Consider the following 20,997-nt stretch of genomic DNA (forward strand, 5'->3'; position numbering starts at 1 on the left):
GTAAAAAAAGAAAGGAAAGGGAGGGGGTCGTAGATCGACAGTATTTAAGCTTTGGTTTAGAAACATTAGATGGTTGTGGGTTTTGGGGGAGTCTGGAAAATTCATCTATAGTGTGGGTAGGAATATAGGGATATAGGGAGGGGATGGGGAGGGGGAGGGAGGTTTATATAGTGGGGTAAGGAGAGGGGTTACTCTCAATTTCGAGTTCTAAGGTTTAATTAATAGTAGAGGGTGGAGGAGTATTTAGGCTGTTTGACTAGGTACAGGAATATATGGAATGTGTAAAGAGAGATAAAGAGAGAGAGAGAGAGAGAGAGAGAGAGAAAGAGAGAGAGAGAGAGAAGGTGGGAGCGAGAGATAGATGAGAGAAAAAAGTAAGCGATTCAACATGTCTCGAAGTGTGCTTTGACCTGTTGAGGGTTCGTTCAGGTGGGGATGGGGGTGTTGCTTGTTGTGACTACGGTTCGGTTCGGGCTTATGTGTATTATCTATTTAGCCTCATTTTTTATTTTTTATTAAGGGTCCTAAAGGTTCAAATTGAGTACACATGTATAAGTACACATGCGCACACGCATACACATATATGCGTATATATAAAGTCATACGCATACATAAATACAAATATGCATGCATTCCTATACATATACGTAAATACCCGTGCACATACAAATACATATATCCGCATCACACACATATACACCTACAGACATGCACCGGTATACATACATATACACCTACAGGTGTACAGCAGATTACGGGCATATATATCTCCATACATATACACACACAGGCACTTACATATACTAATACACCAATATACACATGGATATACACACAGAAATACATATATACATATACATATACACATACCTAGATATATATATAGTTCTATACACAGACATACCAATACATATAAATATAAACATAAATGCATTTATACATACATAAACACATTATTTTCATTAATGGAGGTTTTTAAGGAATTGATATATATTTGCTCTACAATAGTATTGAACACTTTCTTCAGGTTCTCATTAATCACCATTTTTGCTATATATATATATATATATATATATATATATATATATATGCGGATATATACGTATGTACGTAGTATGTATGTATGTATGTATGTATGTATATGCACGTGTGTTTAATGTTGAGATGGGGATGTATGTGTACATGTGCGTTTTTTATGTGTATGCGTGTATATATGTGCGCATGTGTGTACTTGCGCGTACATGCCTAGGCTAACCTTCTCAAAGCACTTAACAACAAATAAAAATAAAAATAAAATGGATAAACCGAATCGTAGCCCCCCCCACCTCCCAACCTAAGCGAACACCCAACTGGTCAAGACATACTTACCAAGAAATCATCCCACTAACGAGACACATGCCAAAATCGCCAACCACCTATTAAACCTTAGAACTTGAAATTTAAAGTAACCCCCCTCTTCTTACCCCTACATATCTCCCTCCCCCTCTATGTACCCCTATGTCTTTAGCCACACCAAAGATGAATATCCCAGACCCACCACAACCACCTAATGCTCCAAAACTCAAGTACTGCAGATCTACGGGACACCCACCACGCCTCTCTCCTTTCTCCCTCTTCCTTTTTCCGCTTTTCCCGCGCCCATCCCCTGACATCATTCTTCCATAAACAAAAATTTCTGTAAAAGTCTAACGAGGCTACGAGACCGAAAAAAAAAACGGCCGAGTAGCTGAAACAATAATGTGACTAAACAGAAATAACGGGAATAAAAAAATAAAACGTATATATATATATATATATACATATATATATATATATATATATATATATATATATATATATATATATGTATATATGTATGTATACATATATAATTTGATTGCTGAAATTACCCTCTGAATCAACAGATGCCACATACAAATTTATTATGTCTACACTACTAATATCTTATGCAACTTTAGAACGACATTTTAAACACATTAATTTGTTATAATAAAACTCTATAATTAACCCCAAGAGTGACATCATCACGATCGCACAGATATACAATGGAAGTAGCAGAGAAGTAGCTGTTATTTTTCCCTCTAAATAAAAAGTACTACTCCCTCTAAAAACGAAACTTAGTAAACAAGAACAACTTCCTTTTTCTTATGTATTTTTGCCGGTTGGTTGGTTTTGTTTTGGTCTACCGCAATTGCCAAATACCCTCCCTATCAAAATAACCAGCCCCCTGAAAAAAAAATGTGGGCATAAATTACGTTAAATTTATATAGAAAAGTGTTTCCCCATATTTTATAACTTAGAAACTATTTGTTTCCTGTAATTTTAAACGTTATTGCCGTTTTCATCTCCCCCTGTAAACCTAGAATAGTAGTAATTTCATAGACTGCACATTTACCTAAAAATAAAACAGAAATAAACAAATGAAAATACCACAAAAAAACAAAAACAAATAAAAAGGAAACACACAAAAAATGTTTTTTCGTTTCTTTTCAATAATAACAAAAACAAACAAATAAAACTGAAAAGAAAATTGTTTCATTCGAAATGATTCGGCAATAAAAAAAATGAGAAAAATGCGGAAAAAAAATACGAAATGGTATCCACATTTGTCGCAAGGCATAAAGACTTTAAAGAGGGGAGGTAGAGAGAGAGAGAGAGAGAGAGAGAGAGAGAGAGAGAGAGAGAGAGAGAGAGAGAAATAAACAGACAGGCAGACAGGCAGAGGATGAGTATGCAAGTTGTGACGGACTAAATTCGTTGTTTTTCATAATAAAAAAAAAAGGAAACACGTTATCGGACATTTATAAATTTGGAAATTTCCAGAAAAAAAAGGAAAAGAACAAAGTAATGTGGATCATAGTCTTTGTGTTTTTAGTTGAGTAAAATGAATAAAGTTTTCACGAGCGGTTCACAAAAACATTTCTATGTTTTCCTTCTTATTTGTTGGGGGGGGGGGTTAGGGGTTACCGTTTTACATTTCACATAAATTCTTACATATAGTTGGGGTGCATAATCTGTATAAAATCTAGATATATGGACGCTTCTCTACCTGTAAGAGAAGACAATAATTTATAGTTTTCGAAGTGTTCATTTGATACCGGGATTAGTTCCATTCTGGAATAGGAGAATTGCACGTATCAGTTCATCAGAAACCCCGGAACATGTCTGTGGAGACCTTATTGTCTTTTGTGTTGAGGAATTGAAGGTGAGTGCTATGTCTATGAGTTTATGGATCAGTTACAAAAGGGGGGGGGTTCAATATAAGTACTCTATGTGTAAATTTACACAGTGTTGAATAGGGATGTTGGAGGACTTTGTAATTCGGGTGGAAATCGGAACTACTTCCTCGGTATATTATTGCGATGGTGACAATGTCACTCCTAGGATTTTATTCAATATTTAAACTTTAAACGCTAATATTAATCTTTCTTTAAAAGTAAAAATATTTAATATAATATAAAATATAAAATGTAAGTTTAATAGAATGAATAAAAACTTAAATGGATTCATGAACACTAGGAAACACGAGTTTAACAATAGGTAATACTCGGTAACTGCAGTAAATCAGCTTCTTGTTATTCTGTCGAAAAGCAATGTTTTACGTAGTTAAAACAGGAAAAGGTTATATTTTTATTTAAAATTTTCCAGTTTTTGTAACTTTCGAAGTTTAAGACTAAACTGCCAAGGGAAATAATTCGATATGACTAGAAAGGTCTGATTTGTGCTCAAATATTGACGCCTGACTTCAATAAGGATTGTCATCTCAAGAGAAAAGGTATCACAAACTTAAAACTTTCGATAAGAACTGTAGCGTGGATCATGGCTTGCATAGAACGACGGTCAGGTCTTTATAAATGTACTCGCGCTTACAATTCAAATGTTCTAGAGTCTTCAATTAGAAAAAATGGCTAAAAATGCGTTTTAGAAATGATTGAAAACGTGTTAGAAATGATTGAAAACGTGTTAGAAATGATTGAAAACGTGTTAGAAATGATTGAAAACGTGTTAGAAATGATTGAAAACGTGTTAGAAATGATTGAAAACGTGTTAGAAATGATTGAAAACGTGTTAGAAATGATTGAAAACGTGTTAGAAATGATTGAAAACGTGTTAGAAATGATTGAAAACGTGTCATCATTCAGCAAAATGTTGTGAATAAAATAAAAACATATTTATATTTTTTAAAAAAATTACTGTTGTGTGACGTATTTTGCATGAATAATTCGTTTAGAAAAGTTAGTGTTTTTCATGTTTATAGAATGTGCGAAATATGGAAAGAGATATGCCTACATGTTTGTTTATGTCAGTTTGAATATTACGTATTTGAATATGCATATGCTAGGGAGAAATTGCATATGAATATGCATATGTTAAGGAGAAATTGCTTTCCCCCAGTATGTAAATGTGTGAGAACTTATGTGCGCATGCGTTGAGAAATAATTCGTCTCACCTGCCTCGAAAGGACGCAAAGAAGATGAGAGTAATACCGTACCTTGCTTCTGGCCATGTTGAATTTAGAATTATAGTTGTCGAGTTGTTGCATTTAATAGACATTCATATTTCATGCAGCCTTACGAAATGAGTTGTTTTAAACGAGTGGGAAGCATTGTTATTAGTTGAAACGTCACATGTCAAATATATATTTTTTATATTAAGGAATGCGTGTAATAGGAAGCTATTGATTTTATTGTCTGTAATTTCTATGCAATGTAGCAACGTTTTTTTATTGTCTGTATCTTCAGAAGAAACAGGTCCAAACTTCGAGGTAATTGAATAGTTTTATAAAAAATATAGACGCACTTACAGAATTTAGTGAAATTAATTTCGCATTTAATTTTTTGGAGTTTGTCTAATTGGGTGTGTAGTTTTAGAGATATAAGAAATGAAAGATAAACGCGACAACCGTAAAAGAAAAAGTGAAAAAAAAAGTGAAAAAGAGATATTTTGATAATAACCGGCATTTGCGGGATTTATTTGTGAAGTTGATATGCTTATACTTGAAGATTTTGTCAAAGACTCGTCGACCTAGCTAATTTTGCTCAGTAGTTGTGATTGGTTCTTTTCCAGAGACGTTGTTATAAATGAGATGTATTTAGTGGAATGTGACTTTGCACGTCTCAATAGTTGTATACTAAATGACTAAATAATGACATTTCATACTTAATAACTAAATAATTTATATTTTATACTAAATAAAAAATAATTTATATTTTATACTAAATAACTAAATAATTTATATTTTATAGTAAATTAATAAATAATTTATATTATACTAAATGACTTAATAATTCATATTTATACTAAATAACTAAATAATTTATATTTATACTAAATAACTAAATAATTTATATTTATACTAAATGACTAAATAATTTATATTTTATACTAAATAACTAAATAATTTATATTTTATACTAAATGACTAAATAATTTATATTTTATACTAAATGACTAAATAATTTATATTTTATACTAAATAACTAAATAATTTATATTTTATACTAAATAACTAAATAATTTATATTTTATACTAAATGACTAAATAATTTATATTATACTAAATGACTTAATAATTTATATTTTATACTAAATGACTAAATAATTTATATTTATACTAAATGACTAAATAATTTATATTTATACTAAATGACTAAATAATTTATATTTTATACTAAATAACTAAATAATTTATATTTTATACTAAATGACTAAATAATTTATATTTTATACTAAATGACAAAATAATTTATATTTTATACTAAATGACTAAATAATTTATATTATACTAAATGACTTAATCATTCATATTTATACTAAATAACTAAATAATTTATATTTTATACTAAATAACTAAATAATTTATATTTTATACTAAATGACTAAATAATTTATATTTTATACTAAATAACTAAATAATTTATATTTTATATTAAATGACTAAATAATTTATATTTTATAGTAAATGACTAAATAATTTATATTTTATAGTAAATGACTAAATAATTTATATTTTATAGTAAATGACTAAATAATTTATATTTATACTAAATGACTAAATAATTTATATTTTATAGTAAATGACTTAATAATTCATATTTATACTAAATAACTAAATAATTTATAGTTTATACTAAATAACTAAATAATTTATATTTTATACTAAATGACTAAATAATTTATATTTATACTAAATGACTTAATAATTTATATTTTATACTAAATAACTAAATAATTTATATTTTATACTAAATAACTAAATAATTTATATTTATACTAAATAACTAAATAATTTATACTTTATACTAAATGACTTAATAATTCATATATTATACTAAATAACTAAATAATTTATATTTTATACTAAATGACTAAATAATTTATATTATACTAAATGACTTAATAATTTATATTTATACTAAATAACTAAATAATTTATATTTTATACTAAATGACTAAATAATCTATATTTTATACTAAATGACGAAATAATTTATATTTTCTACTAAATAACTAAATAATTTATATTTATACTAAATGACTTAATAATTTATATTTTATACTAAATAACTAAATTATTTATATTTTATACTAAATGACTAAATAATTTATATTTTATAGTAAATAACTAAATTATTTATACTTTATATTAAATGACTTAATAATTTATATTTTATAGTAAATAACTAAATAATTTATATTTTATATTAAATGACTAAATAATTTATATTTTATAGTAAATGACTAAATAATTTATATTTTATAGTAAATGACTAAATAATTTATATTTTATAGTAAATGACTAAATAATTTATATTTATACTAAATAACTAAATAATTTATATTTTATAGTAAATGACTAAATAATTTATATTTTATACTAAATAACTAAATAATTTATATTTTATAGTAAATTACTAAATAATTTATATTTTATAGTAAATGACTAAATAATTTATATTTTATAGTAAATGACTAAATAATTTATATTTATACTAAATAACTAAATAATTTATATTTTATAGTAAATGACTAAATAATTTATATTTTATACTAAATGACTTAATAATTTATATTTTATACTAAATTACTAAATAATATATATTTTATATTAATGACTAAATAATTTATATTTTATAGTAATTGACTTAATAATTTTTATTTTATAGTAAATGACTAAATAATTTATATTTATACTAAATGACTAAATAATTTATATTTTATAGTAAATTACTAAATAATTTATATTTATACTAAATGACTAAATAATTTATATTTTATAGTAAATGACTAAATAATTTTTATTTTATAGTAAATGACTAAATAATTTATATTTTATAGTAAATGACTAAATAATTTATATTTTATAGTAAATGACTAAATAATTTATATTTTATACTAAATGACTAAATAATTTATATTTATACTAAATGACTAAATAATTTATATTTTATAGTAAATGACTAAATAATTTATATTTTATAGTAAATGACTAAATAATTTATATTTTATAGTAAATGACTAAATAATTTATATTTTATAGTAAATGACTAAATAATTTATATTTATACTAAATGACTAAATAATTTATATTTTATAGTAAATTACTAAATAATTTATATTTATACTAAATGACTAAATAATTTATATTTTATAGTAAATTACTAAATAATTTATATTTTATAGTAAATGACTAAATAATTTATATTTTATAGTAAATGACTAAATAATTTATATTTTATAGTAAATGACTAAATAATTTATATTTTATAGTAAATGACTAAATAATTTATATTTTATAGTAAATGACTAAATAATTTATATTTTATAGTAAATGACTAAATAATTTATATTTTATAGTAAATGACTAAATAATTTATATTTTATATTAAATGACTTAATAATTTATATTTTATACTAAATGACTAAATAATTTATATTTTATAGTAAATGACTAAATAATTTATATTTTATAGTAAATGACTAAATAATTTATATTTATACTAAATGACTAAATAATTTATATTTTATACTAAATGACAAAATAATTTATATTTTATACTAAATGACTAAATAATTTATATTTTATAGTAAATTACTAAATAATTTATATTTATACTAAATGACTAAATAATTTATATTTTATATTAAATGACTAAATAATTTATATTTTATAGTAAATGACTTAATAATTTATATTTTATACTAAATGACTAAATAATTTGTATTTTATAGTAAATGACTAAATAATTTATATTTTATAGTAAATGACTAAATAATTTATATTTTATAGTAAATGACTTAATAATTTATATTTTATACTAAATGACTAAATAATTTGTATTTTATAGTAAATGACTAAATAATTTATATTTATACTAAATGACTAAATAATTTATATTTTATAGTAAATTACTAAATAATTTATATTTATACTAAATGACTAAATAATTTATATTTTATAGTAAATGACTAAATAATTTATATTTTATAGTAAATGACTAAATAATTTATATTTTATAGTAAATGACTAAATAATTTATATTTTATAGTAAATGACTAAATAATTTATATTTTATAGTAAATGACTAAATAATTTATATTTTATAGTAAATGACTAAATAATTTATATTTATACTAACTGACTAAATAATTTATATTTATACTAAATGACTAAATAATTTATATTTTATAGTAAATGACTAAATAATTTATATTTATACTAAATGACTAAATAATTTATATTTTATAGTAAATAACTAAATAATTTATATTTTATAGTAAATGACTTAATAATTTATATTTTATAGTAAATGACTAAATAATTTATATTTTATAGTAAATGACTAAATAATTTATATTTATACTAAATGACTAAATAATTTATATTTTATAGTAAATTACTAAATAATTTATATTTATACTAAATGACTAAATAATTTATATTTTATAGTAAATGACTAAATAATTTATATTTTATAGTAAATGACTAAATAATTTATATTTTATAGTAAATGACTAAATAATTTATATTTTATAGTAAATGACTAAATAATTTATATTTATACTAAATGACTAAATAATTTATATTTATACTAAATGACTAAATAATTTATATTTTATAGTAAATTACTAAATAATTTATATTTATACTAAATGACTAAATAATTTATATTTTATAGTAAATGACTAAATAATTTATATTTTATAGTAAATGACTAAATAATTTATATTTTATAGTAAATGACTAAATAATTTATATTTTATAGTAAATGACTAAATAATTTATATTTTATAGTAAATGACTAAATAATTTATATTTTATAGTAAATGACTAAATAATTTATATTTTATAGTAAATGACTAAATAATTTATATTTTATAGTAAATGACTAAATAATTTATATTTTATAGTAAATGACTAAATAATTTATATTTTATAGTAAATGACTAAATAATTTATATTTTATAGTAAATGACTAAATAATTTATATTTTATAGTAAATGACTAAATAATTTGTATTTTATAGTAAATGACTAAATAATTTATATTTATACTAAATGACTAAATAATTTATATTTATACTAAATGACTAAATAATTTATATTTTATAGTAAATTACTAAATAATTTATATTTATACTAAATGACTAAATAATTTATATTTTATAGTAAATGACTAAATAATTTATATTTTATAGTAAATGACTAAATAATTTATATTTTATAGTAAATGACTAAATAATTTATATTTTATAGTAAATGACTTAATAATTTATATTTTATAGTAAATGACTAAATAATTTATATTTATACTAACTGACTAAATAATTTATATTTATACTAAATGACTAAATAATTTATATTTTATAGTAAATGACTAAATAATTTATATTTATACTAAATGACTAAATAATTTATATTTTATAGTAAATAACTAAATAATTTATATTTTATAGTAAATGACTTAATAATTTATATTTTATAGTAAATGACTAAATAATTTATATTTTATAGTAAATGACTAAATAATTTATATTTTATAGTAAATTACTAAATAATTTATATTTATACTAAATGACTAAATAATTTATATTTTATAGTAAATTACTAAATAATTTATATTTATACTAAATGACTAAATAATTTATATTTTATAGTAAATGACTAAATAATTTATATTTTATAGTAAATGACTAAATAATTTATATTTTATAGTAAATGACTAAATAATTTATATTTTATAGTAAATGACTAAATAATTTATATTTTATAGTAAATGACTAAATAATTTATATTTTATAGTAAATAACTAAATAATTTATATTTTATAGTAAATGACTAAATAATTTATATTTTATAGTAAATGACTAAATAATTTATATTTTATTATTTCAGAGAAAGATAAAATGCCCGCTGACTGCTGATCCACAAGAAGAAACAGCGTTGAATCGTCTAATTATCATAAACCAAGCGATGGCGACATTAATTTTGACCTTGCTCATAGTAAAAACATTTCATTTACAATTGTATTTTATTGTTCATTGCACGGAAGGCTTGAGAATTTCATTGTTTATTGCATGGAAGGCTTGAGAATTTTATTGTTCATTGCACGTTTTTACATGGAAGGCTTGAGAATTTTTGTGTAACCAAACGTTTACTGCACTTTCTCTAGTACGAAAATTTCAATTCCATTCAATAGAGTTTATCTTGTTAACTACCAATCATGTCAAATAACAATTGATTGCTATGTTAACTAGCAATTAATTGCTATGCTAGAATCATTGCAAAAAAAAACGTTCGGCTTTTTCCTAATTTCCTCGAAGTTACACGAAATTATTCGAGTCAGCCATCGATAGCTTATCAATACAAACACTCATCTCACAAAATTATTATATTATGTGATTATCTTCGGAATTATCTCATGATAATAGCGGCGATGATTAAGAAGATGCGAAGGATATTTTTCTTAAAAATCAATTTTGTTAAAGCAATAAAATCTATTTGATAATGTTTATCCGAGTTGTTTCGTTTTTAAATTTGAACACAATTATTTCCATGATTCAGAAATTTATTTTGGCGGCCTTCCTATGTCCGTGTTAAATGTAATAAAAACAAACATGAATTGCTAGGGTAAATACGGAGAATGCATGAGCATTTAAAGTGAATACAACTTACTTTGATGATTTCTGGGAAACGCTTCGACCAGTGGTGAAAGCGTCATGCTAAAATGGCGAGTTGTCCGTGGAATCATTGTCTAAATTACAACAACGATATAAAAATCTTTAAAAAGAAAAAATACGGACGGCCAAGCGACCACATCCGCTGGTTCCAAACCCCGACTCAATAAAAATTAGTAGTGCTTTACGGCATTTTGCTTTTGTATACCTTCACAGCTGTTCTGTCAAAATATTCCATTTGTTTGTTTGTTTATTTGTTTATTTGCTCAAAGTGGGGTAACAATTTCATTTAAGAACACCAATTGCAATGTGGACGCCAGAAAAAATTATGATAAAAAGAAAATATTATTAATAATTTTAACGAAAAATAAGCATAAACAACTTTAAGAAATCTTCATCATCATCATCGAAAAAGAAATTTGGAAAAATAATTTATCCTATTTTTAGCTTATTTTCACTTTTAAATTTTATTGTAAAATAAATACCCGTCTCAGGGCAGGTAAAATTAATTTCACGAACATAATAGTTTGCACTACTTCCTCTTACTAACATATAATAAACCTTATGTCTAGAATTCTCATTCCAATTTGGATCATAATTTATTACATGATTTTTATTCTAGAAAATTTGTAACAACCTCAACTTAAGAAGAAATTGAAAATCAAGTATTCTTGATGAATTGGGATCTAATGACTATGAATTAAAATGAATGCATTTTCACATTAGAGACCATGCCTGGGTTTTCAATAAGGGCTTTCACACACTTTTTGTCTTCGTTTCATAAAACTAAATTAAACTAAATATAACCCACATTAAGACTTCTTACCCATAGCAGCTTTGTTCCTACATTCATAATGATGTGTTAATTATTAGGTGGATGAATATTTTATATAAATATATAAACATATTAGACAAATATATGCTCTCTCTGGTTGCATATAATAAATACTACCTCCTACTGCTATGTGGCAGAAAGTATAGAGGTATTTAACCCGTGCCAACTGCCAATATTTTCTTAGCCATAGCACTGGGCACGATGTGAATGGGCGGCCAAGTTGATTATCAAGAAAAGTGTTTATTGCAACGTTACAATAATGTCTCAACAAAAAATGCAACGTTACAATAACGTCTCAACAAAAAATGCAACGTTACAATAATGTCTCAACAAAAAATGCAATGTTATAATAACGTCTCAACAAAAAATGCAACGTTACAATAACGTCTCAACAAAAATAGCAACATTACAATAACGTCTCACAAAAAAAATGCAACATTACAATAACGCCTCACCAAAAAATGCAACGTTACAATAACGTCTCAACAAAAAATGCAACATTACAATAATGTCTCAACAAAAAATGCAACGTTACAATAATGTCTCACCAAAAAATGCAACATTACAATAATGTCTCAACAAAAATTGCAACATTACAATAATGTCTCACCAAAAAATGCAACGTTACAATAACGTCTCACCAAAAAATGCAACATTACAATAACGTCTCAACAAAAAATGCAACATTACAATAACGCCTCACCAAAAAATGCAACGTTACAATAACGTCTCAACAAAAAATGCAACATTACAATAATGTCTCACCAAAAAATGCAACGTTACAATAACGTCTCAACAAAAAATGCAACATTACAATAATGTCTCAACAAAAAATGCAACATTACAATAACGCCTCACCAAAAAATGCAACATTACAATAACGCCTCACCAAAAAATGCAACGTTACAATAACGTCTCAACAAAAAATGCAACATTACAATAATGTCTCAACAAAAAATGCAACATTACAATAGCGTCTCAACAAAAAATGCAACGTTACAATAACGTCTCACCAAAAAATGCAACGTTACAATAACGTCTCACCAAAAAATGCAACGTTACAATAACGTCTCAACAAAAAATGCAACATTACAATAACGTCTCAACAAAAAATGCAACGTTACAATAACGTCTCAACAAAAAATGCAACGTTACAATAACGTCTCACCAAAAAATGCAACATTACAATAACGTCTCAGCAAAAAATGCAACATTACAATAACGTCTCAACAAAAAATGCAACGTTACAATAACGTCTCAACAAAAAATGCAACATTACAATAACGTCTCAACAAAAAATGCAACATTACAATAACGTCTCAACAAAAAATGCAACATTACAATAACGTCTCAACAAAAAATGCAACATTACAATAACGTCTCAACAAAAAATGCAACATTACAATAACGTCTCAGCAAAAAATGCAACGTTACAAGAACGTCTCAACAAAAAATGCAACATTTTCAATATTTTGCAAGCACGTTATTTATATATTTTAATGTATATATATATGTATATTATATTATTATAATAATTATTATTATTATTATTATTATTATTATTGGCTCATAAGGAGCTTTCATACAGGTCATCAAAGATTTCTCCTTGAAAACAACTTATTGTGTCCCTGGAAGCTGAGTGACAACAAGTCTCCTCAGATTTCCAATACTCTCCACCTCTTTCCACAATTTGCGTCATCGCAATAGCCTTTACCATCGATTTCCTGTTGGAAGCGGTCATTGGTCTCCACTGAAATTTGAGTGGCAATAAGCCTCCCCAACGTCCCAGTTCTCTTTGCACTTGTCCAGCAGAGGTCTGGTCTGTGCTCTCCTCTCGGTCTTTCTATCCTCCTTGCCCCCTTTCGACTATTTGGTATCACTCTTTTTTTGGGGGGGGGGATGAGGCAATGGGGGATGAGATAGCGAACTTATACATATGCAGCTTCAATGTTTTTGGTTTTATGTGACGTTTTTTCATGTTTTGCCTCTGCAGCAATTTTTCTGGTACGAGGCTCGTGTGTATTAGTCTCCACATTCAAGGGTTTTCCTTAATATTTCAGCTGTTTTCATTTTTGTTATTCGTTGTATCTTTCCAACCATTCCTCTGATCTAATTTCTACCATTCTTTTTTAAAAGTTTTTCAGAATTGTTCCTAGTGCTCCTACTATTATAGGTATCATCTTGATTTTCTTGATCATCCATGTCCCTTTCTGCTCTCTGGCTAGCTCTGTGATTTTCTCCATTTCTCCTTTTCTTTGATATTCACCCTGTTGTCAGCAGGAATAGCAAAGTCTACGATTTGACAGGACTTTTCTTTCTTGTTATTTCTTGCTTGAATGGGTTTATCTGTTTATCCATGTCCCATGGGATTTTGTGATTCTCGTTTTCAAGTACTGTTGCCGGTGTATGCTTGTACCATTTGTGTGTGTGGTTAAGATGCAGTTGTTTGCATAATTCCTAGTGTACTGTTCTTGTATTCCCTTTGGGCCAGTTTGCTGCATTCGCTTACTCTATGGTTTATCATTTCGTCTCTTTGTCCACAGTCTGCATTTACTGTTTTCTTGTGTTTTGTCGATGTTTGTTTTGATGTGGTTGGTTTTTATCAAGTTATCTTGGCTGCAATTATTAGGGATTCAGTTTCCCGGTTTACGTGTCCTTTTCGCATCCATGTCCAAGTGTTTTCGTTATTCTCATCTTGTCATCCTTATGAATATTCCGTGTAGTTGTTTACTTTCCCATTTTTCTTTTCTCATCTTATCCTTTGTCTCTTTGTTTTCTGTTTTGTTGATTTTTTCAGTGTCTCTTGCTGCCATAATTATCCTTTCAGTATTTTGCAATATGTAGTTTTCTAGTTCTTTTTTTGGTGTCATTCTATACAGACAAGTCCTCTCCGGCTGTCTTTCCTTTTCACATAGAATTGGTCAACATCGTCCTTTGGGTGTAGTGCATTGTGCATGGTCATGCATTTCCTGGTCTTCTGCTTGAGCTGTCTCAGTTCTTCTTTAGTCCACCCTACGAACGGTCCAGCATATCTTACTAGTGACACTGTCCATGTATTTATACATACAATGTCCATGTATTTATACAATACAATGGCTTCTGATATATAATTTAGATTCTAGAAGTTTTTTTTTTTCCCATACCAAACTCCGTTTGGATATCACGGCTGAATATCCTTGTTTATTAATGTCTCTAGTTCATTTTCGGTCTTTGTGAAAAGTTTCAGATCGTCCATGCACATCCGACTTAGCAATTTCTCAGAATATTGTTCAGGGGCATCATGGCTATGATGAACAGCAATGATGATAGTGAGCTCCTTGGAAGATGCCTCTTTTATTGTTAATTTCTGCTATGTGTTGTCCATCAGATGTCAGTACCAATCTCCACGTTTTCATTGCATGTTCTATCACGTTGATGATCCTGCTTGGTATTTTATACATTTTTAAGCATTCTATTATCCATATTTGGAGGATCCAGTCGTATGCTTTTTTGTTATCGATCCATGCCATGGCTAGATTCTTTCTCCTTTTTACCTCCTTCAGGATCTTTCGGTCTATATATAGCAGATCATGTGTTTCTCTTTGTCCTTTTTGGCATCCTTTCTGTTCCTCAGGAAGAAGTCCACAATTATTCAGAGAGTGGTAGATTTGTTCCCTTAGTTGTGCATGTATCCCGTGGTGTCCTGGTGCTCTCCAGTTCGCCATTTTTCCTATGGGGATTCCTTGCTAATTTCTTTTCCTTTAGGGATTCCTTGCTAATTTGATTCGCTGTTTCTTCTTTGATTTGTTGCAACTCTTCTTTCATGTCTTTTAGCCATTTGGCATTTCTATTTTGACCCCGTCGTTGTTCCCATATCTTACTCCAGTAAAGTTTTGTTTCTGTTGGGTTTGGTCATTCTGTTTTTGTTTTTCCTCCATTCACGTTTTGGTAGAATTGGCTGCCATTATTTTCAATCTCCCTCCTTATGCTGTCCTTCCTGTTTGTTGATTAGACTTTCCATGCTAGACATATTTCCAATTTCCTGTCTTAACCACGTCGCTTTATTCCCATTTATCGTCGTTTTGGCTTCTTTTTTATGTTTGTTGATTTAGATTTCTGGCCTTATTTCCCATCTAGGTTTTGTTGATGCATCTTTCCCAAGCTGTTTTTCGGATTCGAACTTCATACTTACCATCTTGGCTCCTACGTAAATTAAATTGTTTGTAAGTGTATATGTTGAAGTGTGTGAGAGGAGCTTGTTAATCTTCTTTGCTTCTGTTTTTAAATTCTTCTGCTCTTGATTCCTTTAAGATGGAAGATTTGTTTTTTCCTCGTTCATGAACTTTATTATTTTTTCTATTTCATCTGCTTCGTCCTCTGTTAGCTTTGTTTCATTGTTCTCGATTTCTACATTTGTAGAGTCCAGTATCATAGGTCCTCCGCCTGTGGTGTTTCTGCTTATGGTGTTTCTGCTTGTGAGGTTTCTGCTTGTGAGGTTTCTGCTTGTGGGATATCTACACGTGCAGTTCCAGTGGGAGCTGTTTCATGCTCAATTTCTTCATTTATTTTTCGCTGTATTTCTCTTAGTTCCAGTTTTGAGCATCATCCTTTCTTGAGTATCAGTCTTGCTTGGTCCGCAATTCTTTGTTCTGTCATATGATAGTCACTGGACAAGTTCCATAGCTCTTTCATTCATTTCCGATAGCCTCCATATCTATATTTAGGGTGGCTTCTATAATAGCATTTCATTAGGAGTCGGTTCTCTTTCGTTGTCCATTTCTTTCTTCGGGGTTTTCTCTTTGGATTGTTATCTTGGTTGTGCTGTTTTTGGTTGGTATCATTTTGGTCTCTGAAATTAGAGGTTATGCTTACCTGTTCAGTGTCCATATTGTTTGCGTTTCTGAAAATAGAAAGTGGGCCAACATTTGAAGGATAAGGGTCCCCCGTGCTACCTACCGAAGGAGCACCTGCCAATCATGATCTTTCGTCTGGGTTCAACGGTTTTACTTGTATTGAACATTTTTCAGGTTGTGGTTTTGTGGCAAACCGGGCCCATAATTGTTTTAAGTTTCTGATGTAGAGAAATACCGCTCGTGTATATGGGAGGTATCGTGTACTATCACACATACATAAAAAAACATGAACAGACACAGACAGGACAAATAATAAGTAAATAAAAATTATAATCGTAAGTGGGTCTTATTAATATCTATTTAGTATAAGTCCGCTGGTCAGTTCCAGATTTAAGAGGATATTTGAAGATAGCTTTGCCTCCCATAATTACGTGTGAATCTGTAATGTAGAATCAAGATGCGAATGTTAGTTACAGTTGTCATGCTGTTCCAGAAATATTCCAGTTTTAAATACTAATAGCAATTAAAATCTGAAAGCAGTAGGTGGAGAGTTAACGGTGTACAACTGTGTAAGGGAGAGCAAAACTAAAACTTGATACCATTAGAGAGTTATGTATGAGATACAATATTAATTAATTTATTAAACATTAAATAATAAAATAAACATTAAATAATAAAATAAAATAAGAAATTTAACCTCTTTAAGTTGCCATTCAAAGGCATTCTTTTTCATAGGTTTACCATGACACATTGAACTAACCTTGATTGTCTTCGTTCACACCATTATTCAAATTGGTACATTGTACATGCATTATTATTATTATTATTATTATTATTATTATTATTATTATTATTAATAAAAAATGAGGAGTGGATGCTTAAGGTTGTGGCCAATGAAGTGGAAGTATGTGAGACCAAGGCTGATTATGTGAAACGTATGGATAGAAAAAGGGCAGATGAATTGGCAAGGAAGAAAATGCATGGAAGGTTCTTCCAGGATATAGCAGAAGTGGCTGATGAAAGATCATGGCAATGGCTTATAGTTGGGTATCTGGCTAAGAGTACTGAAGCTTTTGTTTGTGTAGCACAAGAGCAGGCATTAGGAACACAATTGTTCAAAAAAGTGGTTCTAGGAGAGGAAGTTGCTGCAGAATGCCGGATTTGTGGTAAGACATCAGAGTCAATTGCGCACCTTGCAGCAGGGTATAGTGGACTGGCCCAGAATGAATACCGCAAAAGACACGATCGCATGGGACTCCGGATATATTGGGAGGTGTGTAAGAGGGTTGGGGTAAAGTGTGCTGGAAAATGGTTTGAGGAGGTGCCAGATGAAGTGAGAACTAGTGAGGATGGCAAGGTAGAGATATGGTGGGACAAAAGTGTCATAACGACCAAGCAATTGGAACATAATCGGCCGGATTTGGTCGTCATTGACAAGGTCTCAAAAAACTGGCAGATTGTAGACTTTTCAGTACCCTGGGACAGGAATGTGAGAGAGAAGGAGAATGAGAAGTGGAGCAATTATGCTCCATTGGCCTTGGAGATAAGGCGTATACACGGGGTTAAAACACAAATAATCCCAGTCGTAGTTGGTACACTAGGAGTAGTATCAAGTCTTCTGGAAGGACAATTGAAAAAAAACCCTACAAATCCCCGATGTTTTAGGTGGCCTTCAAACCTCTGCAATTGTAGGTACCACCAACATCCTTGGGAAAACCCTTGATCTTTGAAGCTCCTGGTTTAAAGCCGGGATTAAGGGAAATCCTTTGTAATTGAATCCCATCCTGTTGATAAACGAAATCAGAATTATTATTATTATTATTATTATTATTATTATTATTATTATTATTATTTACTCATTAGGAGTATTCACACAAGTCATCGTCAAAGATTATTCTTTGAGAACAACTTATGGTGTTCCGTGGAGTCTGAGTGACAACAAGTCTCCCCAGATGTCCAGTAATCTCCAACTATTTTAACAACCTCTGTAAATTAATTTGCGTTATCGCAACAGCCGCTTATCATTGATTTAACGTTGGCAACGGCCATTGGTCTTCACTGGAATTTGGGTGGGAATAAGCCTTCTCAAGGTCCCAATCTGTTTTGCACATCTCCAGTGGAGGTCTGGCTAGTGCTTTCTCTCCTCGGTCTACCCCTCCTCCTTGACCCTCATTATTTGGTGACACTCAAGTTTCAGTTTTCACAAGATGTTATTTTGTGCTTTGCATCTGTAACCGTTTCTGTGTCCAGTTTGTGTGTAGTGTACGTGTGTCTCCACATTCAAGGGATTTCCTTAATATTTCCGCAGTTTTCATTATTGAAATTCATTGTATTTTCTCGGCTATCCCTCTGATTCCTATCTCTCCCATTCTTTTTTCAAAATTCTTTGGTATCGTTCCTAGTGCTCCTACTATTAGTGGTGTTATTTTTACTTTCTTTATTCTCTAAATCCCTTTGAGCTCTCTGGCCAGTTCCATGTATTTGCTCCACTTTTCGTTCACGTTGATTATCATTCTGTGGTCTAACCTGCTCAAATCCCCACAGTTCTCTGTTAGACATGACCTTAAATAATAACCGCATCGTTCCAAGTGACAGCATGCCTTGTGAAAAAGAGTCAAATAAGAAAAATAACCAGTCAATATCAGTGAGGTTCCGTAAGCCAATTCAGCTAGAGGATTTCCCAAATCTTCCTTAATATCAGTGTTGCAAGCAAGAAAAACAATAAACACATAATTCAGCGTTGGGCAACAAGTAAAGCAGCTTTCAATTGCGAATGAAAGTGCTTGATCATTCCATTAAAATTTGATCATTCCATTAAAATTTGATCATTCCATTAAAATTTGATCATTCCATTAAAATTTGATCATTCCATTAAAATTTGATCATTCCATTAAAATTTGGATCAATTGGTAACTGCTGATTGAACACCTAATACCTAGGATTTTAGATAGCTCTAAAATGTCTTTATTAAAAAAGATATTAAACTTATTTCTTTAACAATTGGAAAAAATTTCTAAATACCTTAAAATTGAATTGTGGATGTCTAAAATAGAGTGCCAAAGTGATATATTTAGGCATCTCAACAGTTTGAACAGTAATATGCCAGGAGGAAATGAAAACATTTTTACGGCAACAAATAAATTAGTTACTTTTAAGAAAAAATTTGCAATATGAAAGAATAGAATGAAGGTAGATGGTATGGATATGTTTTTATTAGTTTGATGAGTTACTGAGATGATTCCCTTTATTAGTGATTATTTGACATGTTTAGAAAATAAAATTGAATGACTATTTTAAATAAATCATCATTGAAGAATTTGATTGGATTCCTAATTCGCTCAGATTTATCAGTCATTAACCTTTCCAAATTTTAAGTTATGTGAAGAGGAAGAATTAACAAGTTTTTTCCAGAGATCGTGGACTCAAATTAAAGTACACAATTGCTATTGCTTTTGGGTTTCAGTTATCCAACTCAATCCATCAAAATCTTGATTTATGGAAATAAAATTCTCACTTTGTTTTTCTTTTTATTGTAAAAGGTTTTATGAGTAGAAAATGGTTATTTTTGTGATAGTTGTGTCGCGAAAATTTAAAAACTTAATAGTGTACCGCCATGTTAAAAGGTTGGGGACTACTGCCCCAGTCGATGTTTCGGAAGTAGGATTATTTTACTTGCATCTTCATGATGACAATGTTAGACACAAGTTCAGTTTTAATGCGTCTGTGTATAGGGAGAAAAGCAACTCCCCAGAAAGCGACACTCTGAACTAGAAAAAACATATATAGCCTATCTGGCCGCCCGCTAATGTTTATTTACATATTTTTAAATATGTTTAAATATGTTTTTTAAATATGTTTATTTACATATTTTTTACATATGTTTATTTACGTATTCTATATATTTTTATTTACAAGTTTTTAAAAAATGTTCATTTACATAATTTTAAATATGTTTAATTATATTTTTTATTATGTTTATTTACATATTTTTACGGATGTAAATAAATGTTTATATTTCTATATATTTTACTTACAAATTTTTATAATATGTTTATTTATATTTATAAATGTGTGCATTTGAAAATAATATGTCTATTTACATTTTTTAATGTTTATTTCCATATTTTTAAATATGTTTATTTACATATTTTTA

At 28.1% G+C, this 20,997-nt stretch overlaps 1 protein-coding gene across 1 annotated transcript in view; it reads left to right on the plus strand.

Annotated features, from left to right (window-relative positions):
* The window catches only part of LOC145269294 (matrilin-1-like), a 38,650-nt gene extending 27,638 nt beyond the window's left edge, over positions 1-11,012 (plus strand). Inside the window, exon 8 of the mRNA XM_080124981.1 lies at positions 10,396-11,012. Within this exon, the coding sequence (XP_079981107.1) occupies positions 10,396-10,397 (2 nt within the window). The 3' untranslated portion in view covers positions 10,398-11,012. The remainder of the gene's footprint in view (positions 1-10,395) is intronic.
* The last annotated feature ends 9,985 nt before the right edge of the window (positions 11,013-20,997 follow it).

The sequence above is a fragment of the Euprymna scolopes genome, chromosome 45, assembly GCF_053919585.1.
Source record: "Euprymna scolopes isolate OS-2025 chromosome 45, ASM5391958v1, whole genome shotgun sequence".
Classification (NCBI taxonomy): domain Eukaryota; kingdom Metazoa; phylum Mollusca; class Cephalopoda; order Sepiida; family Sepiolidae; genus Euprymna; species Euprymna scolopes.